At 46.8% G+C, this 24,245-nt stretch overlaps 1 protein-coding gene across 1 annotated transcript; it reads right to left on the reverse strand.

Moving 5' to 3' along the window:
• Positions 1–2,745: 2,745 nt before the first annotated feature.
• On the reverse strand, positions 2,746–22,935 carry FAF2 (Fas associated factor family member 2). Its single transcript, XM_069764204.1, has 11 exons — positions 22,696–22,935; positions 15,035–15,103; positions 14,822–14,956; positions 14,664–14,740; positions 14,437–14,575; positions 13,927–14,012; positions 13,759–13,850; positions 11,535–11,712; positions 9,482–9,653; positions 3,979–4,122; positions 2,746–3,865 (listed from the first exon to the last, which is right to left on the reverse strand). Exons 1-11 carry the CDS (start codon positions 22,789–22,791, stop codon positions 3,683–3,685), a joined length of 1,371 nt encoding a protein of 456 aa, XP_069620305.1. The 5' UTR covers positions 22,792–22,935; the 3' UTR covers positions 2,746–3,682.
• Positions 22,936–24,245: the final 1,310 nt, after the last annotated feature.

Here is a 24,245-nt window from a genome sequence, read left to right on the forward strand (position 1 = left end):
CTGTGACCAGTGGGGTACCGCAGGGGTCAGTATTGGGACCTGTTCTCTTCAACATATTCATTAATGATCTGGTAGAAGGTTTACACAGTAAAATATCGATATTTGCAGATGATACAAAACTATGTAAAGCAGTTAATACAAGAGAAGATAGTATTCTGCTACAGATGGATCTGGACAAGTTGGAAACTTGGGCTGAAAGGTGGCAGATGAGGTTTAACAATGATAAATGTAAGGTTATACACATGGGAAGAGGGAATCAATATCACCATTACACACTGAACGGGAAACCACTGGGTAAATCTGACAGGGAGAAGGACTTGGGGATCCTAGTTAATGATAAACTTACCTGGAGCAGCCAGTGCCAGGCAGCAGCTGCCAAGGCAAACAGGATCATGGGGTGCATTAAAAGAGGTCTGGATACACATGATGAGAGCATTATACTGCCTCTGTACAAATCCCTAGTTAGACCGCACATGGAGTACTGTGTCCAGTTTTGGGCACCGGTGCTCAGGAAGGATATAATGGAACTAGAGAGAGTACAAAGGAGGGCAACAAAATTAATAAAGGGGATGGGAGAACTACAATACCCAGATAGATTAGCGAAATTAGGATTATTTAGTCTAGAAAAAAGACGACTGAGGGGCGATCTAATAACCATGTATAAGTATATAAGGGGACAATACAAATATCTCGCTGAGGATCTGTTTATACCAAGGAAGGTGACGGGCACAAGGGGGCATTCTTTGCGTCTGGAGGAGAGAAGGTTTTTCCACCAACACAGAAGAGGATTCTTTACTGTTAGGGCAGTGAGAATCTGGAATTGCTTGCCTGAGGAGGTGGTGATGGCGAACTCAGTCGAGGGGTTCAAGAGAGGCCTGGATGTCTTCCTGGAGCAGAACAATATTGTATCATACAATTATTAGGTTCTGTAGAAGGACGTAGATCTGGGTATTTATTATGATGGAATATAGGCTGAACTGGATGGACAAATGTCTTTTTTCGGCCTTACTAACTATGTTACTATGTTACTATGAAAAAGTCAGTAAAAAAAAAAAAAATTAACACAGTATACTTTATCTTTTAACCTTTCCCTGGAGGTTGATCTGAAGCATTGGGCTTTTTAGGTTGAACGGACAAATCAGCATCCTAGCAATGAAAGCTCATCCATGTCTGCCATGATTTGTTCCTTGATCATGAATTTGCACAGATCACTGTAAAACATAAACTTTGCAGACTGACTGTGAATGAGGAATCATTCAGAAAACGGATATCTGAATTCCCTGATGTATGGCAAGTTTAAACGCGCAGATGAATGGGACAGCTGCTTGGTCAATTACGGTATGTAAAATTCTGTGCACTCTCTATTTGTAGTTATCTCCAGATCTGTTGTACAGACCCCCTAACCTGCACACTGTGTGCAAAAATGCAAAGCAGAATACACACCACCCTCTTGGATTTCACAATTAGTGTAACACACAGGTACTGCTCATAAGATGAGGAAATGCTGACAGCTCTACCCTGCACCAATGCAGCAGAATAGGGACCACAAAGTATCACTTACCTGAATGCCGCCATTTTGAAGATCCCCCTCAAGAATGTGCTTACAATAGCATCGAGCAGAACTAGCATGTAGTGCTTGGTGTGGTCTGGTAGAGGCCAGTAGGAAACGTGAAGTGGTAATGTACCGTATTTTCCGGACTAGAAGACGCACCCCAAATTTTCAGAAGGAAAATGGGGGGGGGGGGGGAATTAATGCATCAAATGGGGGTCCATCTTACAGTCCTGAATTCAGCTTACCTGGGGGGGGGGGGAAATCGGCAGCGCTGGTGGAGCGGAGTCACAGGGGGTGTTTGGTGGTCCGGCGATATGACCCAGACTGGTGCTCAGGTTCTGTGGTTAACGGCAGTGCAGAGGGCTACTGCGACATTTTGTGAAATCCTGGAGCCCCCGCACATCCATTGCTGCGATGCAGTGGTCTTCGGGAAATCCCTTCCCAGTGCTGCAGGTTCGGCGGTGCTCGGTGCTGCGGGGGGCTCCAGCGACATTTTGTGAAAGCCCAGAGGCACCGCACTTCTATTGGTTCAATGCTGTGCCCTCCTGGAAAATGGCCGCCAGAGGCGGTACATGCGCAGATTGAGACCTGGCCACACCAGGCTGGAATGAGAGCGAGATCATCGGAATAGCCCGACTCCGACTGCCTCCACGCTAACTGTAAGTACATTCAGACTGTAAGACACCCCCCGTTTCCCCCCCCCAAATTTTTTGGAAGAAAGTGCGTCTTATAGTCCGAAAAATATGGTACATTACATACAAACTTCAGGAAAGAGGAAACCATCAATACTAGAGATTAGCAATTAGATGCTGCCCTGGTCCGGTCCTCATTTCTGCACCATCCATCCTGTTTGCCTCTGGCACATACTAGGTCTCTCAACAGTGTGACATCGCAGCCCTAGTTATTGCCAAGAGGCGCCCAGGGTTCCAGGCACAGAAGTGAAGACCGGCTGTGACAGAGGACTATGGCAGCATGAGCTGAATTGCTCATCTCTATCCCATCATGGGCTTACTGCATTTTTTTTTCCCTTTGGAAAAAGCAGATCTTGATACTTTCTGCAGCTGTTCATTGTTAAAGCAGACATACCTCTAAATTGTCTGCAGGAAAAGCAGGACTTGATGTGTGTGGAAGGCCCTCACGGCAGTATGGTCGTAGTGTTGTCATTGGGTGAAATAAGCAATTAAGGAAGAAAGTAAATTAAAAAATAAACCACAACAGATCCCCTTTAATGAGCTGGAACATGCTTAGCGATAAGGATCACATGAACTGGTTGTCACTGTCCTCAGTGGTATTCAACATAAACAGTTAACACACAAACTCTAAAATGTTTTTAATTTATAACTGGAATAAATTATAATCTGGAATATAGACCAGCTGGAACATACAGTATGCTAGTGACAAGAAGGCATCTAAGCAGGGAAACCAGTCGCTATATATTGCCTTTGTTACACTACAGGGGATTGGCAAGTACCATGACCCCATCAAACTCAAAGCCAAATCCCTTGCACATACTATAATATTGGATCCACTGAAAATCCTTGTGTCAGAGACAGCTGCCGATCTCTCTCCTTTGGTCTTTTTTTTTTAGAAAACAATGAGGGAAGAAAGGGTAAAATTAAAAATACAACTTTATACAATGAGGAAAGTACTTTCCTCCTGTTCCTCAAACAAAATAATAACACATGACACCACAAAACCCATCAGAAGAACTGGTGTGGTTGTCAACTCTGTAGAGACTGTTCTTTTTTTGCCATAGTGGAGAAGAAAGCAAGGCCATGCTCCGCAGACCTCTCCTGCAAGTGGAAAAGTTTATAACTTGTGAAAACGCCAAACCGAACTCGTTATCAGCCTGCAATCTTAGGTTCCCGGTTACCTGGCCTTCGTCCCCTTCCAATGGGGAAAAACGATTCACTGCTACATGCTACCTTCCCACCCTTACCTGGGCAAAAATGCCGAGATCCAAAGTCAGTAGCAACAGTTATTTAAAACCAAAAAATAATGTTTTAATGAACATTGGTGTCTCTCATTCTCCTCTACCTGCATTTTTTTTTTTTTTTTTTGTATTTTACTAATTTTTTTTCCCCATTTTCTTTCCCAAAAATCCTTAGGGGAAATAAAAATAGAATTTTATCATTCGTCCGTGAGATCCTGTACAAAGAGAAGCTGTGATCGGCTAAGTCCAGCCTCTTGGAGGGTTGGAGGCACTGGGGCTTCCTCAGTGGGAAGGCATGGCAACACCCTCCGGGGAAAATTTGCCACTATCTGGAAATGTTCTGGAGCCTCTTTCAAAGAGAAGAGAAAATCATGGATAACCTAAAAAGAAAAAAAAAGCAAATATGAGCGCGTAAGCCTGTGAAATAAGAGAGATCTCAGATACCCAGTATTTGTGGTTATTGGTCAAAGTCTTATTAGACATTGGAACTTACTGAAAGAGACTGTGTGAAGAGGAACCTTCGCTCCACTCTGGTGTCATTTGGCATCTTGAAAATTATTTTCAGGCTGTCAGGATGGTCCGACATGGGTTCTGCAGGCAAACCCTCAGACCTACGTTCCTTCTCTTCTTGAAGGTTCTGTTAAAGAAGGTACATTTGGAGTTTGGTCACACTATGTATTTCCATGCTGCATATTATTCTCTGTAATGTGAGAGGTCACATGGGCAGATCAGCTTGGGGTTGTACTCTGCATCCTTTACAGGCAGGCCAGAATGGAGTGGTCTAAAGGCAAAGTTAATTTCATTCTAAATCCCTATTTGATGCCATAATCTAAGCTATTTTCTAATGTATTTGCTTTAAAAAAAAAATCCCTACTGTTCCTTAACCCCTTCCCGACCTGTGACACAGCGTATGCGTCATGAAAGTCGGTGCCAATCCGACCTGTGACGCATATGCTGTGTCACAGAAAGATCGCGTCCCTGCAGATCGGGTGAAAGGGTTAACTCCCATTTCGCCCGATCTGCAGGGACAGGGGGAGTGGTAGTTTAGCCCAGGGGGGGTGGCTTCACCCCCTCGTGGCTACGATCGCTCTGATTGGCTGTTGAAAGTGAAACTGCCAATCAGAGCGATTTGTAATATTTCACCTAAAAAAAATGGTGAAATATTACAATCCAGCCATGGCCGATGCTGCAATATCATCGGCCATGGCTGGAAATACTAATGTGCCCCCACCCCACCCCACCGATCGCCCCCCCAGCCCCCCGATCTGTGGCCCGCTCCCCTCCGTCCTGTGCTCCGCTCCCCCGTCCTCCTGTCCGCTCCCCCCGTGCTCCAATCACACCCCCCCGTGCTCCAATCAAACCCCCCCGCACACAGCGACCCCCCCGTGCTCCGATCCACCCCCCCTGCACACCGATCCACCCCCCCTGCACACCGATCCACCCGCCCGCACACCGATCACTCTCCCCCATGCTCCGATCCCTCCCCCCCCGTGCTCCGACGCCCCCCCGTGCCCTGATCTCCCCCCCCTGTGCCCTGATCTCCCCCCCTTATACTTACCGATCCTGGCGGGGTCCGTCCGTCTTCTTCCCCGGGCGCCGCCATGTTCCAAAATGGCGGGCGCATGCGCAGTGCGCCCGCCGAATCTGCCGGCCGATTCGTTCCAATGTGAATTTTGATCACTGTGATATAATCTATCACAGTGGTCAAAATAAAAAAACAGTAAATGACCCCCCCCATTTGTCCCCCATAGATAGGGACAATAATACAATAAAGAATTTTTTTTTTTTTCACTAAGGTTGGAGTTAGAACTAGGGTTAGGGTTAGGGGTAGGGTTAGGGGTAGGGTTAGGGGTAGGGTTAGTGGTAGGGGTAGGGTTAGGGGTAGGGTTTCGGTATGTGCACACGTATTCTGGTCCTCTGCGGATTTTTCCGCAGCGGATTTGATAAATCCGCAGTGCTAAACTGCTGCGGATTTATGGCAGATTTACCGCGGTTTTTCTGCGCATTTCACTGCGGTTTTACAACTGCGATTTTCTATTGGAGCAGTTGTAAAACCGCTGTGGAATCCGCAGAAAGAAGTGACATGCTGCGGAATGTAAACCGCTGCGTTTCCGTGCAGTTTTTCCGCAGCATGTGTACAGCGATTTTTGTTTCCCATAGGTTTACATTGAAATGTAAACTCATGGGAAACTGCTGCGGATCCGCAGCGTTTTCCGAAGCGTGTGCACATACCTTTAGAATTAGGCTATGTGCACACGGTGCGGATTTGGCTGCGGATCCGCAGCGGATTGGCCGCTGCGGATCCGCAGCAGTGTTCCATCAGGTTTACAGTACCATGTAAACCTATGGAAAACCAAATCCGCTGTGCCCATGGTGCGGAAAATACCGCACGGAAACGCTGCGTTGTATTTTCCGCAGCATGTCAATTCTTTGTGCGGATTCCGCAGCGTTTTACACCTATTCCTCAATAGGAATCCGCAGGTGAAATCCGCAGTAAATCCGCAGGTAAAACGCAGTGCCTTTTACCCGCGGATTTTTCAAAAATGGTGCGGAAAAATCTCACACGAATCCGCAACGTGGGTACATAGCCTTAGGGTTAGGGTTGGGTTGGAATTAGGGTTGTGGTTAGGGTTAGGGGTGTGTTGGGGTTAGGGTTGTGGTTAGGGGTGTGTTGCGGTTAGGGTTGTGGTTAGGGTTACGGCTACAGTTGGGATAAGGGTTAGGGGTGTGTTGGCGTTAGAATTGAGGGGTTTCCACTGTTTAGGCACATCAGGGGGTCTCCAAACGCAACATGGCGCCACCATTGATTCCAGCCAATCTTTTATTCAAAAAGTCAAATGGTGCTCCTTCCCTTCCGAGCCCCGACGTGTGCCCAAACAGTGGTTTACCCCCACATATGGGGTATCAGTGTACTCAGGACAAACTGGGCAACAATTACTGGGGTCCAATTTCTCCTGTTACCCTTGAGAAAATAAAAAATTGCTTGCTAAAACATCATTTTTGAGGAAAGAAAAATGATTTTTTATTTTCACGGCTCTGCGTTGTAAACGTCTGTGAAGCACTTGGGGGTTCAAAGTGCTCACCACATATCTAGATAAGTTCCTTGGGGGGTCTAGTTTCCAAAATGGGGTCACTTGTGGGGGGTTTCTACTGTTTAGGCACACCAGGGGCTCTGCAAACGCAACGTGACGCCCGCAGACCATTCCATCAAAGTCTGCATTTCAAAAGTCACTACTTCCCTTCTGAGCCCCGACGTGTGCCCAAACAGTGGTTTACCCCCACATATGGGGTATCAGCGTACTCAGGAGAAACTGGACAACAACTTTTGGGGTCCAATTTCTCCTGTAACCCTTGGGAAAATAAAAAATTCTGGGCTAAAAAATTATTTTTGAGGAAAGAAAACGTATTTATTATTTTCACTGCTCTGTGTTATAAACTTCTGTGAAGCACTTGGGGGTTCAAAGTGCTCACCTCACATCTAGATAAGTTCCTTTCGGGGTCTAGTTTCTAAAATGGGGTCACTTGTGGGGGGTTTCTACTGTTTAGCCACATCAGGGGCTCTGCAAACGCAACGTAACGCCCGCAGAGCATTCCATCAAAGTCTGCATTTCAAAATGTCACTACTTGACTTCCGAGCCCCGACATGTGCCCAAACTGTGGTTTACCCCCACATATGGGGTATCAGCGTACTCAGGAGAAACTGTACAACAACTTTTGGGGTCAAATTTCTCCTGTTACCCTTGGGAAAATAATAAATTGCAGGCTAAAAAATCATTTTTGAGAAAATAAAATTTTTATTTTATTTTCATGGCTCTGCGTTATAAACTTCTGTGAAGCACTTGGAAGTTCAAAGTCCTCACCACACATCTAGATTAGTTCCTTTGGGGGTCTAGTTTCCAAAATGGGGTCATATGTGGGGGATCTCCAATGTTTAGGCACACAGGGGCTCTCCAAACGTGACATGGTGTCCGCTAATGATTGGAGCTAATTTTCCATTTAAAAAGCCAATTGGCGTGCCTTCCCTTCCGAGCCCTGCCGTGCGCCCAAACAGTGGTTTACCCCCACATATGGGGTATCAGCGTACTCAGGACAAACTGGACAACAACATTTGCGGTCCAATTTCTCCTATTACCCTTGGCAAAATAGGAAATTCCAGGCTAAAAATCATTTTTGAGGAAAGAAAAATTATTTTTTATTTTCATGGCTCTGCATTATAAACTTCTGTGAAGCACCTGGGGGTTTAAAGTGCTCAATATGCATCTAGATAAGTTCCTTGGGGGGTCTAGTTTCCAAAATGGGGTCACTTGTGGGGGAGCTCCAATGCATAGGCACACAGGGGCTCTCTAAACGCGACATGGTGTCCGCTAACAATTGGAGCTAATTTTCCATTCAAAAAGTCAAATGGCGCGCCTTCCCTTCCGAGCCCTGCCGTGTGCCCAAACAGTGGTTTACCCCCACATATGAGGTATCGGCGTACTCGGGAGAAATTGCCCAACAAATTTTAGGATTCATTTTATCCTATTGCCCATGTGAAAATGAAAAACTGAGGCGAAAAGAATTTTTTTGTGAAAAAAAAAGTACTTTTTCATTTTTACAGATCAATTTGTGAAGCACCTGAGGGTTTAAAGTGCTCAATATGCATCTAGATAAGTTCCTTGGGGGGTCTAGTTTCCAAAATAGGGTCATTTGTGGGGGAGCTCCAATGTTTAGACACACGGGGGCTCTCCAAACGTGACATGGTGTCCGCTAAAGAGTGGAGCCAATTTTTCATTCAAAAAGTCAAATGGCGCTCCTTCCCTTCCAAGCCCTGCCGTGCGCCCAAACAGTGGTTTACCCCCACATATGAGGTATCAGCGTACTCAGGACAAATTGGACAACAACTTTCGTGGTTCAGTTTCTCCTTGTACCATTGGGAATATAAAAAAAATGTTGCTAAAAGATAATTTTTGTGACTAAAAAGTTAAATGTTCATTTTTTCCTTCCATGTTGCTTCTGCTGCTGTGAAGCACCTGAAGGGTTAAAAAACTTCTTGAATGTGGTTTTGAGCACCTTGAGGGGTGCATTTTTTAGAATGGTGTCACTTTTGGGTATTTTCAGCCATATAGACCCCTCAAACTGACTTCAAATGTGAGGTGGTCCCTAAAAAAAATGGTTTTGTAAATTTCGTTGTAAAAATGAGAAATCGCTGGTCAAATTTTAACTCTTATAACTTCCTAGCAAAAAAAAATTTTGTTTCCAAAATTGTGCTGGTGTAAAGTAGACATGTGGGAAATGTTATTTAGTAACTATTTTGTGTCACATATCTCTCTGGTTTAACAGAATAAAAATTCAAAATGTGAAAATTGCGAAATTTTCAAAATTTTCGCCAAATTTCCGTTTTTATCACAAATAAACGCAGAATTTATTGACCTAAATTTACCACTAACATGAAGCCCAATATGTCACGAAAAAACAATCTCAGAACCGCTAGGATCCGTTGAAGCGTTCCTGAGTTATTACCTCATAAAGGGACACTGGTCAGAATTGCAAAAAACGGCCAGGTCATTAAGGTCAAAATAGGCTGGGTCATGAAGGGGTTAACTACACTAACCGCTATTGTATTTATTTCCCTACTTTCCGTGTGAGGATGCTTTGCTTGAGAGTTCCTAATGAATGTTTAGATATTCAAGGGCTTGGGTCACTGCCGCAGCCCGCTACTGAAACGAAGAGCCTTCAGTGACACTGATTCCAGAGACTGGAAAGTTACTGAGCGTGTCAAAGGCCCGATCACTGACTGTACACAATCATTTACAGTTATGACTGGTAGACGCTGGGACATGCCGATAGTTCATCAAGTCACTAGTCCACCGCAAAGCAGCAGCTCAGAGAAACCTGATGACCTTCTGCTTCTTACCCTCGTCTTGCACTATACGATGAGAACAATCACTGAGTGAGTCAGCTTGACAAAGTGTGCCTGTCTAATAAGAAATGTGGTTAGCTTGTAAGTTGACTCTTACCCTTTTCTTTCTTTCCTCTGCCTGAAGCCGAAGCTGCACTTCCTCCTCCTCTCGTCTCTTCTGCTCCTGTTTCTCTCTTCTCTTGCGTTCCTTCTCTTGGTCAGCTCGCAGAGACGCCAGATAAGCCTCGTCCTGCTGTTGTCTCAGTACCTGTGTCTGGTTCCTCTCCTCCCTGATAATGACACAAAAGTCCAAACTATATGTAAGCAAAAGAATCCATTTAAAGACACTTACGCATCAAAGAAAAAAAAAAAAGACACTCTCCGTTATCACACTGCCACTCTTCTGTTTGTTCATCCTTCAAACATTAGATTTCTAGAGACATCTTTAATACTTCTATGTTTGAGTTTGTATGCATTGTTAGCCAGACTGTGCCAGTATGTATGAGACAGGGTTCATTAAAGGATTATTCCCATCTCTGCCATTCGTAGAGACTGCTTCTAGTCCCCGGCCGCTAGAAGCTGTGCTACAGAGCGGTCGGACGCAGTTGGCGTGGAAAGAGCGTAGCACAGCATGGAGGTACACCCACCCAGTAGCTTGCTTGCTACACCATGTCTGTCCCCTCCCAATTCCACAGTAGTTATGCAGCAACTTGGCTGATTATTTTAACCCCAACTCTGATGGCCGATACCTACTATCAGCTATTCCCGTCTTGGCCAAGGAAGGCTGAGATGGGCTTAACCCTTCAAATGCGGCTATGTTACATTAACCCCTGGAGCTTTCCTCGGTTTTGCGTTTTCGTTTTTCACTCCCCTCCTTCCCAGAGCCATAACTTTTTTATTTTTCCGTTAATATGGCCTTGTGGGGGCTTAACGAGTTGTATTTTTGAACGACACCATTGGTTTTAGCATGTCGTGTACTAGGAAACAGGAAAAAAAATTCCAAGTGCGGTGAAATTGCAAAAAAGGTGCAATCCCACAACTGTTTTTTGTTTGGCTTTTTTTGCTAGGTTCACTAAATGCTAAAACCAACCTGCCATTATGATTCTCCAGGTCATTACGACTTCATAGACACCAAACATGTCTAGGTTCTTTTTTTATCTACGTGGTGAAAGAAAAATTCTAAACTTTGAAAAAAAAAAAAAGATGCCATTTTCCGTTACTCGTAGCGCCTCCCTTTTTCGTGAAATCGGGTCAGGTGAGAGCATATTTTCTGCGCGCGGAGCTGACGTTTTTAATGATACCATTTTGGTGCAGATATATTCTTTTCATCACCCGTTATTGCATTTTAATGCACTGTCACAGCGACCAAAAAACATTATTCAGGCATTTTGACTTTTTTTTTCTCGCTACACCGTTTAGCGATTAGGTTAATACTTTTTTTTTTCTATTGATAGATCGGGTGATTCTGAACGCGGCGATAAAAAAATATGTGTAGGTTTCATTTTTTTCTTTCATTTTGAAGGGGGTGAAAGGTGAGTGATTTAAACTTTTATATATTTATTTTTTTAATATTTAATTTTTTTATTTTTATTTTACTTTTGGCATGCTTCAATAGAAGCTGCCATAACTTGAGCGCCTCTGCTACATAGAGGCGATGCTCAGATCGCCCCTATGTAGCAGAATTACTGCATTGCTATGAGCGCCGACCACAGGGTGGCGCTCATAGCAATCTGGCATCAACAACCATAGAGGTCTTAAGGAGACCTCTGGTTGTCATGCCGATACATCAATGACCTACAGTCATGTGACAGGGGTCCCCAATGCGCGACGGATGGCTGGAAGAGCTTGTTAAATGCTGCTGTCAGTTTGGCAGCGGCATTTAACTAGTTAGTAAGAGTGGGCGGATTGCAATTCCGCCCAAGGCTATTGCGGGCACATGTCAGCTCCTCAAAACAGCTGACATGCCCCAGCTTTGATGCGGGCACACTGCTGAAGACCACATCAAAGCAGAGGTTCTGCCATTGGACGTACTATTCCATTCGATGGCAGAAAGGGGTTAATGAGAAAACAAAGAAAATATTGAACATTAATTTGGCTGTAGCCATTACCAATTACAATATTTACTCTGATGCCTTGGACAACAGCACATGCCTGTCCTATCGGTAACTCACCGTTCCAGTCTCTCAGACACCAAATACGTTTGGTTGGCCTCCATGATGAATGTCAGTTGATTTATTAAGTCCTGTGGCTGAATTAACCCTTCCAGTCTACCAACAACAGTCATTCGGCGATCCTTCAGCATTATCATGGCCAGGAATGGGTACGTGTTCTCACGTAAAGCCTGTGAAACTGAATACACAGCAAAACAGGGAGCTTCTTAGTATTACAATACATGTTATGTTACATCCCCCCCATTTACCGTATTTTTCTGACCATAAGACGCACCTTTTTTCCTCCAAATTTGGGTGGAAAGCGTGGGTGCGTCTTATGGTAAGGATGTAGCATGTGGGGAGGGGGGCAGCAGTGAGTGGGATCGCACTGTTATCCCACTTCAGGATGCCCCCAGCTGCCCGGAATCAGTGCTGGGGAAACCATATGGTCCCGATGATTAAGTGTAGTGAATATTCATTAGCTACTCCCTGCCCACCTATCAGCTGAGTGGTGAGCCTGGAGCAGCAAATGAATACTGCACTTAAGCAGGGACACACATGGCTTCCCCAGCGCTGATTCCTGCAGCAGCTGGGGAGATCCGTGTGTCCGGGGCAGGAGGAGGCAGCAGCAGCAGGGTCTGGGGGAGATGAGATCGCTGTACCTTCCTGGGCTGGAGCTGAGTGCTGTGCAGTGTGCACAAGGAGGACCTGTCATGATGTCAGATGTGGGCGAGCTGGAGCATCACATGGCAGCACAGAGCCCTCCCTCTTCTTGACATCACAGGTCCTTCAGACTCCAACACTAGAATCTGCTGGCTTCCATTACCTGTGCTATGGAAAGGCAACAAGAGGGAGGGCTCTGTGTGCAGTCATGGGATGTTTTTACCTCACCACAGTGTGGCTGGCTGCCACAATTAAAGGGAACCTGTCACCCCGTTTTTTCAGATTGAGATAAAAATACTGTTAAATAGGGCCTGAGCTGTGTGTTACAATAGTGTATGTAGTGTACCCTGATTCCCCACCTATGCTGCGAAATACATTACCAAAGTCGCCGTTTTCGCCTGTCAATCAGGCTGGTCAGGTCAGGTGGGCGTGGTGACATCGCTCTTTTCTTCCCCAGCTTTCCGTTGGTGGCGTAGTGGTGTGCGCATGTCCAAGTGACGAATCCACTGCGCGCACGTGAAGAAACAGCGCGCGATCTGCGCTATTACCCCTGTCATCGGTGGGGGCGGCGATCTTCCTGGGGCCGCGCGTGCGCAGATGGAGTGCTCTGCTGCACGGGGCTTCAGGAAAATGGCCGCGGGATGCCGCGCGTGCGCAGATGGAGATCGCGGCAGCCATTTTCCTGAAGCCGAGATGCAAACTCGGCTTTGGGAAAATGGCCGCCGCGATCTCCATCTGTGCACGCGCGGCATCCCGCGGCCATTTTCCTGAAGCCCCGTGCAGCAGAGCACTCCATCTGCGCACGCGAGGCCCCAGGAAGATGGCTGCCCCCTCCGATGACAGGGGTAATAGCGCAGATCGCGCGCTGTTTCTTCACGTGCGCGCAGTGGATTCGTCACTTGGACATGCGCACACCACTACGCCACCAACGGAAAGCTGGGGAAGAAAAGAGCGATGTCACCACGCCCACCTGACCTGACCAGCCTGATTGACAGGCGAAAACGGCGACTTTGGTAATGTATTTCGCAGCATAGGTGGGGAATCAGGGTACACTACATACAGGGTACACTACATACACTATTGTAACGCACAGCGCAGGCCCTATTTAACAGTATTTTTATCTCAATCTGAAAAAACGGGGTGACAGGTTCCCTTTAAGAGGTTAGTCTTTCCAAAACACAATAAAGCACTCTGCCACTTCTTTAGTGAACTATAACTCCCAGCATGTCATAGGATCTGCAGGACATGCTGGGAGTTATAGTTCTCCCATTGGATTTTACAGCAGCACTCCAGTGTTATTTTTCAGTGCTGGAGTGGTGCTTTAAATATAAGCCCTGTGCCCCCATTCTTATACTCACCCTCCAGCATATTCATATAGTACTATACAGACACCACACTGGTCCCGCAGCTTCCAACATAATAACATACTATTATATGTAGTGTTATTATATATAATAGTATGTTATTAAATATTTTACCACATTTTTTTTTGCTTCAAATATTTTTTTCCCTATTTTCCACCTCTAAAAGCTGGGTGCGTCTTATAGTCCGAAAAATATGGTACGTAAAGCACAAAACTCACCTCTGAACCCCTCCGGCTTGTTGGTGGAGCAAGCCCAAAACAGCATTCTGCTATTGACAAACTGAGTGACTTCGGATGTACAGAGCGTGTTCCTATGGGTGAAAAATACCAACCATGAGACCAAAATGTCAGGAGACAATGGATGTATGAAATGAGTATTGCACTCGCCTGCAAAATTCATCAGAATCCTGGTGATCCTCCCCATGCAGATATACTAATAAGAAGCGCAGCTCCTGCTTAGCATCATTAAGTGCCTGCAAACAGGAAAAAGATGCAGCAAATGAATGGAAACCAGTCTGTCAGTGGATTCACACCTGGTGAAACTACATAATAAATAGAACAGGAGTCTGGAAATCTGGAAGCTGCCTTATTTCCAGTGCCCAAAATAACGCGGCATCCACAAAAAAAATTGGGGGGAAAAAAAAAACAAACAAAAAAAAAACACAAGCACGTCAGCTGTGCGTCTATTCAGAAAACTGCTTGTCCTCTTTCCATACAAAAAGACATACAGCAAAATGGGACTCCAGAGAGTGGATGCTTCCCCCTAAGGCTTCTTTTACACTTGCTGTGATTTTGTGGCCCCAATAGATTTCTATGGGGCCGCAAAAATGGGCCCCAATAATTCCACAGAGCGCCGTATTTACAGCCGTGAAAAAAGATTGCAGTCATGTATGTTACCTGGCTGTAGGTCCCCTGGTAAAACACTGGGTGTGTTCTGCCATATTTTTCCTCAAATATCTGTATAAAGGAGACTATGTCACCAACTGGGTCAGTGACTCTGCTGCGTGGGTCTGGACGAATGAAACGGAGAGCAAACCTAAAAAAAGACAAAAAAAAAAGACAGAACTTTGTGCAAAAGTTCCCAACTCCAAAAAGGTTAAGCAAGGAGAATGCCGATCACTTACCTAAATACATCAAGCAGCGTATAGTATGTGAGGCGGAATGGAAGCATGATCAGGTAGTAACCCCAGCCTAGAAGCCCCTGAGCAAGAAATGACAGTGTTATATGGACACACGAGTAGAGAAACCTGCTGAGAACCGTAAGAAAGTGTTGGTTCCTCACCCGAGGCTGTGGCCTGGACACCACATAGCTGTATACTCTGTGGTCTGCGGTGTTGACTTGCAGCGGCCGGCTGGGGGTGGTGTTAAAGACACTGGGGACTCCTTCCTGCTCATTCAGTCTGTCCTGAACAGCCGCCTAAATAGATATAAGAGACACCGTAAGGAGTGACAAGCCCAGAGATGCAGCACTAGCACCCAGGCAAAGCATATGTACCTCTATGTTCCAGTTGTGCTGTTGCAGGGTTTGGCGACATTGGTCCATTGATTCTATTCCTGTCAAGTCCTGCACAAAGGGAAATATAGGAGAAATGGACTAATTTAGAGGGGGTTGTCAGTGAAAGCAAGTTGGCCGTGGTCAATGGGTGTCCGACTCCTAGGACCTGCACAGATTGACAAAACGGGAATTTTTTTTACGCCTGAAGCGGCGTTGGAACGACAGTGTGCATGCTCGACCGCTGCTCCATTCATTCTCTTTGGGGCTGCTGAAAAAAGCCGAGCACAGTGCTTAGCAGCCCCACAGAGAAGGAAAGGAGCGACGGTCGAAAATGCCCATTGCCACTATTTCCAATCAGGGATTCATTCTGCTGATTGTCGTGGGTGCCAGTGGTCAGACCTCCATTGATCTATACATCCCCTTTAACTGTCTCCAAAGTTTAGACAACTGAAAAATGACCAAGAGAAGTTAAAAGTGATATTCCCATCTCCAAGATCCTATCCCAATATGTAGGTGTAATAATAATATTAGCAACTACCTCCAATTATGTACGGTAGTATAGTTCTTCTCATTCGCTACGTCTTTTTCCTTAGGTATCAGGGTTATGACCTAACTGCCACTATGAGTGGTCATAACCATGGATACCTACGCTCCTGCAATGCCTGCACATGAGGAAAGAAAGCGAATCAGAAGAACTATACTACTTTTCTAACATTACTACATATTGGGATAGCATCTTGGAGATGGGAGTTCCCTAAAACGGTTTGGCTGCTTTGGGCTATGGTCACATGCAGAGGTTTGTTTTTCAAGCACGTTAACAGCTGCTTTTTACAGCACCAGTAACAGCTATGAGATTTCAGAAATCTCATGCCCAGGTAATTATTCTACACTCCTCACAGGCTGTGAAATACAACTTTAAAAAAAAAAAAAATCTGCAGCAGGTCAATTCTTTCAGCATTTTCACAGTGTTTTTCACCCATAGAAAGAAATATAAAAACCATCATTGTTGTGTGACTTTTTGGTGAATAAAACTATCTTTATTAAACGTACTGAGACATAGCACATATGTAACCCATATGGGTGAAAAACACTGCAAAACATCACAAAAAAGGTTTTTAAAACAGTGTTTTTATTGCCAAAAGAGCAGGTTTTAGTTGCAGAACAAAAAAAAAAAAAAAAAACAATTCTGCGTGTGAACAAAGCCATGAATCACAGCAAACGCTGGAGCAATGCAAGCACTGCTGAGCTGGGGGGAGCGATGGGTTCGCCAGGACTCCATTTTAGAAGGGTGGTGGGGGGTATACATTGGGATCACTCAGCATACAATGGTTCACCCTATCTATACGATCTCATCAGTCACCAGATAATCTTCATTACATTGGCCTGTAGGTGCTGTAAAGATTTACCAACGATCACGACCAGCGATACGACCTGGCCGTGATCGTTGTTAAGTCATTGTGTGGTCACTGGGGAGCTGTCACACAGACAGCTCTCTCCAGCGACCAACGATGCCGAAGTCCCCGGGTAACCATCGGGTTACTAAGCGCAGGGCCGCGCTTAGTAACCCGATGTTTACCCTGGTTACCATTGTAAAAGTAAAAAAAAAAACAGTACATACTCACATTCCGGTGTCTGTCACGTCCCCCGGCGTCAGCTTCCCGCACTGACTGTGAGCGCCGGCCGGCCGTAAAGCAAAGCGGTGACGTCACCGCTGTGCTTTACGGCCGGCTCTCACAGTCAGTGCGGGAAGCTGAAGGCGGGGGACGTGACAGACACCGGAATGTGAGTATGTACTGTTTTTTTTTTTTTACTTTTACAATGGTAACCAGGGTAAACATCGGGTTACTAAGCGCGGCCCTGCACTTAGTAACCTGATATTTACCCTGGTTACCAGTGAACACATCGCTGGATCGGCGTCACACACGCCGATTCAGCGATGACAGCGGGTGATCAGTGACCAAAAAAAGGTCCTGATCATTCCCCACGACCAACGATCTCCCAGCAGGGCCTGATCGTTGATCGCTGTCACGCATAACGATTTTGTTAACGATATCGTTGCTACGTCACAAAAAGCAACGATATCGTTAAAGAAATCGTTATGTGTGACGGTACCTTAAGAAAAATGAGCTCCACAAATGTTCATGTACACATCAGGCTGTGCAAACAGATGCAGTATAAAGCATGGGGGTAAGGGGGTGAGGGGGGGGGGGGGGGGGGCGGTGACACCCTCTGATGACATCAGAGGGTGTCACCGCCCTCTGATGACATCAGAGGGCGGTGACACCCTCTGATGTCATTTCAGGATCTCTAGAGGTGTAAGCTTTGGTCTACAATGAAAATCTGCCTAAATGAGCAGGACTGAGGAGCAGCCACCTCAAGTTAATAAGGACTATTGGAGGTGCGGGTCTACAAATAATTCTACTCTCACAATCACATTTATTTTAAAAGAAATCTGCCAGTACTGTCAAGGCGACTATATGAGCATGCAGGTCATAGGAATCTCAATAAAATGAAACCTTGATATCTGTGATCTGATGTCTTTTTCCAAAGAAATCTATATTTTCTTATATTTCTTCAGCAGAACTGAAATTACAAACAGTGTCACCCCCCACCCCAGAAAGGAGTGATTGCGAAACGCGCGTCGGGGTACTTGCCTACCCGGTCTCATCTACCCAGGCATTCTATTTATACTTTTCACAGAGCCTTTATGCAATTGTTTGCTTACATGCCATTGCTGACTTAGTATAATATACTCTCACTTGATTGACTTTTTCTCCTTGTCTAGCAGAATCACTTTATTTGGAAGGATACTTTTTGGACTGGTTACAATTTGCTCTGCATTTCCTGCACACAATAGGGCTGGTGCACTGGTTCTTGGGAACCCATTTTTTTGCACTAGGGCACTTTAGCATTATTGGTACATGCACACAGCACACAATATGATAGTTGCTTTATACTTGTACAATAGGGGTTTGTATTTACTTCCTGCTGCTATGGGTACATTTACTTCCATGCACAAGCACTTTTCCATCTGGCTGCTGCTTTTGATCTCCATTCGCCCCCTAGATGGCTTTCTTTACCCTTTATTACTATGTATATACAGTGGGGCAAAAAAGTATTTAGTCAGTCAGCAATAGTGCAAGTTCCACCACTTAAAAAGATGAGAGGCGTCTGTAATTTACATCATAGGTAGACCTCAACTATGGGAGACAAACTGAGAAAAAAAAATCCAGAAAATCACATTGTCTGTTTTTTTAACATTTTATTTGCATATTATGGTGGAAAATAAGTATTTGGTCAGAAACAAACAATCAAGATTTCTGGCTCTCACAGACCTGTAACTTCTTCTTTAAGAGTCTCCTCTTTCCTCCACTCATTACCTGTAGTAATGGCACCTGTTTAAACTTGTTATCAGTAAAAAAAGACACCTGTGCACACCCTCAAACAGTCTGACTCCAAACTCCACTATGGTGAAGACCAAAGAGCTGTCAAAGGACACCAGAAACAAAATTGTAGCCCTGCACCAGGCTGGGAAGACTGAATCTGCAATAGCCAACCAGCTTGGAGTGAAGAAATCAACAGTGGGAGCAATAATTAGAAAATGGAAGACATACAAGACCACTGATAATCTCCCTCGATCTGGGGCTCCACGCAAAATCCCACCCCGTGGGGTCAGAATGATCACAAGAACGGTGAGCAAAAATCCCAGAACCACGCGGGGGGACCTAGTGAATGAACTGCAGAGAGCTGGGACCAATGTAACAAGGCCTACCATAAGTAACACACTACGCCACCATGGACTCAGATCCTGCAGTGCCAGACGTGTCCCACTGCTTAAGCCAGTACATGTCCGGGCCCGTCTGAAGTTTGCTAGAGAGCATTTGGATGAGCCAGAGGAGTTTTGGGAGAATGTCCTATGGTCTGATGAAACCAAACTGGAACTGTTTGGTAGAAACACAACTTGTCGTGTTTGGAGGAAAAAGAATACTGAGGTGCATCCATCAAACCCCATACCTACTGTAAAGCATGGTGGTGGAAACATCATGCTTTGGGGCTGTTTCTCTGCAAAGGGGCCAGGACGACTGATCCGGGTACACGAAAGAATGAATGGGGCCATGTATCGTGAGATTTTGAGTGCAAACCTCCTTCCATCAGCAAGGGCATTGAAGATGAAACGTGGCTGGGTCTTTCAACATGACAGTGATCCAAAGCACACCGCCAGGGCAACGAAGGAGTGGCTTCGTAAGAAGCATTTCAAGGTCCTGGAGTGGCCTAGCCAGTTTCCAGATCTCAACCCTATAGAAAACCTTTGGAGGGAGTTGAAAGTCCGTGTTGCCAAGCGAAAAGCCAAAAACATCACTGCTCTAGAGGAGATCTGCATGGAGGAATGGGCCAACATACCAACAACAGTGTGTGGCAACCTTGTGAAGACTTACAGAAAACGTTTGACCTCTGTCATTGCCAACAAAGGATATATTACAAAGTATTGAGATGAAATTTTGTTTCTGACCAAATACTTATTTTCCACCATAATATGCAAATAAAATGTTAAAAAAACAGACAATGTGATTTTCTGGATTTTTTTTTCTCAGTTTGTCTCCCATAGTTGAGGTCTACCTATGATGTAAATTACAGACGCCTCTCATCTTTTTAAGTGGTGGAACTTGCACTATTGCTGACTGACTAAATACTTTTTTGCCCCACTGTAACTGTAGTCATCCACTTTGCACGTCTTTGCTCTTGCATTTAAGTTTACCTGTGATCTATATCATGATTTGATGAATAATAATAACATACCTGCCCAGTCTTCACTCTGCTCCCCTTATTAACCAGTATGTTATTGAATTTTTAATATTTATCATAATAAAGATTTATTGTTTTCATCTTGGATCTGTGTAGCTTCCCTTTTATTCGGATTTATTACAAACACCATTACATATTACCTATTATTGGAAGCAGATTATCATGCAGATCAATGTCCGGCCCGCAGTCCTGAACAGCTCATTTACATATAAGAAAAACGTAGATTTCTCTGGAAGATATTCTATGACCTACATGTCCGTATAGATCCTTTAAGGGTATCCATATTAATGTGGCTGGATCTGTCTATCTTGTGCTTCTACATGTGCTCTGCACACGTCTGTACTACACATGGTCTTGGCAATTAGCCCACAGTAATAAAATACTGACTGTATATACTCTCCCTACTCCTTACACTGAGCAGATGGCTACATAACAAGGTTTCCATCTCCTGAAGATCTGGACCACAACCTGTAATTACTCTCCCGTTGTGTGAAATATATGGCTTCTCCATGAGTAATAATACGAGCCTCGCTCAGCCCTGAAGGGTGCAGGTAACACTATACGAGCCTCGCTCAGCCCCGAAGGGTGCAAGTAAAACCATATGAGCCTCGCTCAGCCCCGAGGGGTGCAGGTAACACCATACGAGCCTCGCTCAGCCCCGAGAGGTGCAGGTAACACCATACGAGCCTCGCTCAGCCCTGAGGGGTGCAGGTAACACCATACGAGCCTCGCTCAGCCCCGAGAGGTGCAGGTAACACCATACGAGCCTCGCTCAGCCCTGAGAGGTGCAGGTAACACCATACGAGCCTCGCTCAGCCCTGAGAGGTGCAGGTAACACCATACGAGCCTCGCTCAGCCCCGAAGGGTGCAGATGACATACGAGCCTCGCTCAGCCCCGAGGGGTGCAGGTAACACCATACGAGCCTCACTCAGCCCCGGGAGGTGCAGGTAACACCATACGAGCCTCGCTCAGCCCCGAGAGGTGCAGGTAACACCATACGAGCCTCGCTCAGCCCCGAAGGGTGCAGATGACATACGAGCCTCGCTCAGCCCCAAGGGGGCCATACGAGCCTCGCTCAGCCCCGAGGGGTGCAGGTAACACCATAAGAGCCGAGCTCAGCCCCGAAGGGTGCAGATAAAACCATACGAGCCTTGCTCAGCCCTGAGGGGTGCAAGTAACATCATACGAGCTGAGCTCAGCCCGAGGGGTGCAGGTAACACCATACGAGCCTCGCTCAGCCCTGAAGGGTGCAGGTAACACCATACGAGCCTCGCTCAGCCCTGAAGGGTGCAGGTAACACCATACGAGCCTCGCTCAGCCCCGAGGGGTGCAGGTAACACCATACGAGCCTCACTCAGCCCTGGGAGGTGCAGGTAACACCATACGAGCCTCACTCAGCCCCGAAGGGTGCAGATGACATACGAGCCTCGCTCAGCCCCAAGGGGGCCATACGAGCCTCGCTCAGCCCCGAGGGGTGCAGGTAACACCATAAGAGCCGAGCTCAGCCCCGAAGGGTGCAGATAAAACCATACGAGCCTTGCTCAGCCCTGAGGGGTGCAAGTAACATCATACGAGCTGAGCTCAGCCCGAGGGGTGCAGGTAACACCATACGAGCCTCGCTCAGCCCTGAAGGGTGCAGGTAACACCATACGAGCCTCGCTCAGCACTGAAGGGTGCAAGTAACACTATACGAGTCTCGCTCAGCCCCAAAGGGAGCAGGTAACACCATACGAGCCTCGCTCAGCCCCGAGGGGTACAGGTAACACCATACGAGCCTCGCTCAGCCCCAAGGGGTGCAGGTAACACCATACGAGCCTCGTTCAGCCCTGAAAGGTGCAGATAACATACGGGCCTCGCTCAGTCCTGAAGGGTGCAGGTAACAAACCGATGCGGCCATCATGGAGCGGCACTGTCCCGTCGCAGCATAGAGCACATTGAGTGGTCCTGAAGTACTGGACCTGCCGGATTATCAGTCTGATAAGCCTGAAAACTCCCTGGAAATATACTGGAATGCTCCAGTCTTTAACACTAGAAGTCCCAGAAATTTCAAGCTCCAAAGGTAGAAATGTTAAATGACCCCTCTCCGGGACTTCTAGTGTTAACGAGCAGCCTATTTACAAATACGATCACAATATAACGGAGTCATTGACACCTGCTGGTACGCAGACCCCCAGGGCACCCTACAGCAGGGTTAGCACTCAAACACCCTGGGGTCTTTCCTAGAGTAAAGTGGAGGAAAGGATAACATGGGGGTGCACAAGTCCCACTCCCCTACAGGAATCTTCATTTTCCAGTGCTGAAGAGACCCCTAATGAGAGCTGCGCAAATGGCGAATAAAGAGCTCAGGTCTACGACTTTATATAAGTGCAAAAGCAATTCAGAGGGGCAGATCTGCTGCAATAACCGCCTGATCACAGTGAGCACCGGAGATCACGAGCATTCCTATACTCCGACACCCGGTAATCCAGCTGACTGCTGGCAGCACTGCTCGGGGGGAAGGGGCCGGAGCAGCCACATGTGGGCAGCCATCTTTCCTCCACTGTACCTTATCACCGTCGTGTCCGGGCCGCTGTGGTAATAATGGGGGCAGGGACCCTCCTCACCTGTCCGGACTGGCCGCCTGTTGGTCACCGAGTAACGGCCCAACGGTCTGCGCACCAGACACGGCCACCGCGCCGCCCCCGTGTCACCATGGCCGGGAAACCGCGGCGCTGCCCCCTCCTGCATTCTACAACTCATCCCTGCACGCTCCATACAAAGCAGGCCAGGCCGCTGCCGCCATTGCGGACTGTCCCGTCCAGCCGCACACATGGCGGCCTGCACACACTGGAGCTCCGACCTCCCCACCGCCGTCTACCTGAAACTGCAGCAGCTTCTCGGTCTGCTCCTGGCTCAACTCCCGCTCCTCCGGCGCCGCCATCTTCCCCTCCGCCTTCTGACCCGTCACTCCCATTCACCGGAAATTACGACCAGCAGTCGTGGGCATCCTGGGATGGAGTTCCGGCGTGCAGCGGCTGTAAAAGCGACCAAGCGACCGAGCGACCAAAGCTATGGTCACTGTGAGGCAGCGGCACTGTACAGTCAGATAACTGGAAGCGGGAACTGTGTGTAGAAACTATCACACCCAATAGCTGAAAGAGTTACCAACTGTACCCCCAGGGCTAGCTATAGTGCCCCTACAATGTACCCTCAGGGATAACTACAGTGCCCCTACAATGTACCCTCAGGGATAACTACAGTGCCCCTACAATGTACCCTCAGGGATAACTACAGTGCCCCAACAATGTACCCTCAGGGATAACTACAGTGCCCCTACAATGTACCCTCAGGGATAACTACAGTGCCCCTACAATGTACCCTCAGGGATAACTACAGTGCCCCAACAATGTACCCTCAGGGATAACTACAGTGCCCCTACAATGTACCCTCAGGGATAACTACAGTGCCCCTACAATGTACCCTCAGGGATAACTACAGTGCCCCAACAATGTACCCTCAGGGATAACTACAGTGCCCCTACAATGTACCCTCAGGGATAACTACAGTGCCCCTACAATGTACCCTCAGGGATAACTACAGTGCCCCAACAATGTACCCTCAGGGATAACTACAGTGCCCCAACAATGTACCCTCAGGGATAACTACAGTGCCCCTACAATGTACCCTCAGGGATAACTACAGTGCCCCAACAATGTACCCTCAGGGATAACTACAGTGCCCCTACAATGTACCCTCAGGGATAACTACAGTGCCCCTACAATGTACCCTCAGGGATAACTACAGTGCCCCTACAATGTACCCTCAGGGATAACTACAGTGCCCCAACAATGTACCCTCAGGGATAACTACAGTGCCCCTACAATGTACCCTCAGGGATAACTACAGTGCCCCTACAATGTACCCTCAGGGATAACTACAGTGCCCCAACAATGTACCCTCAGGGATAACTACAGTGCCCCTACAATGTACCCTCAGGGATAACTACAGTGCCCCTACAATGTACCCTCAGGGATAACTACAGTGCCCCTACAATGTACCCTCAGGGATAACTACAGTGCCCCAACAATGTACCCTCAGGGATAACTACAGTGCCCCTACAATGTACCCTCAGGGATAACTACAGTGCCCCTACAATGTACCCTCAGGGATAACTACAGTGCCCCAACAATGTACCCTCAGGGATAACTACAGTGCCCCTACAATGTACCCTCAGGGATAACTACAGTGCCCCTACAATGTACCCTCAGGGATAACTACAGTGCCCCAACAATGTACCCTCAGGGATAACTACAGTGCCCCTACAATGTACCCTCAGGGATAACTACAGTGCCCCTACAATGTACCCTCAGGGATAACTACAGTGCCCCAACAATGTACCCTCAGGGATAACTACAGTGCCCCAACAAT

The sequence above is a fragment of the Ranitomeya imitator genome, chromosome 4, assembly GCF_032444005.1.
Source record: "Ranitomeya imitator isolate aRanImi1 chromosome 4, aRanImi1.pri, whole genome shotgun sequence".
Lineage (NCBI taxonomy): Eukaryota > Metazoa > Chordata > Amphibia > Anura > Dendrobatidae > Ranitomeya > Ranitomeya imitator.

What these genes read in the sequence shown, in the direction of transcription:
- FAF2 (XM_069764204.1), bottom strand. Translation starts at nt 22,791, where the DNA reads ATGGGAGTGACGGGTCAGAAGGCGGAGGGGAAGATGGCGGCGCCGGAG. An exon ending in AGCACAACTGGAACATAGAG is followed by an intron (nt 14,957 to 15,034) that starts GTACATATGCTT and finishes ATATCTATTTAG; the next exon opens with GCGGCTGTTCAGGACAGACT. An exon ending in TGTCCAGGCCACAGCCTCGG is followed by an intron (nt 14,741 to 14,821) that starts GTGAGGAACCAA and finishes TTTCTTGCTCAG; the next exon opens with GGGCTTCTAGGCTGGGGTTA.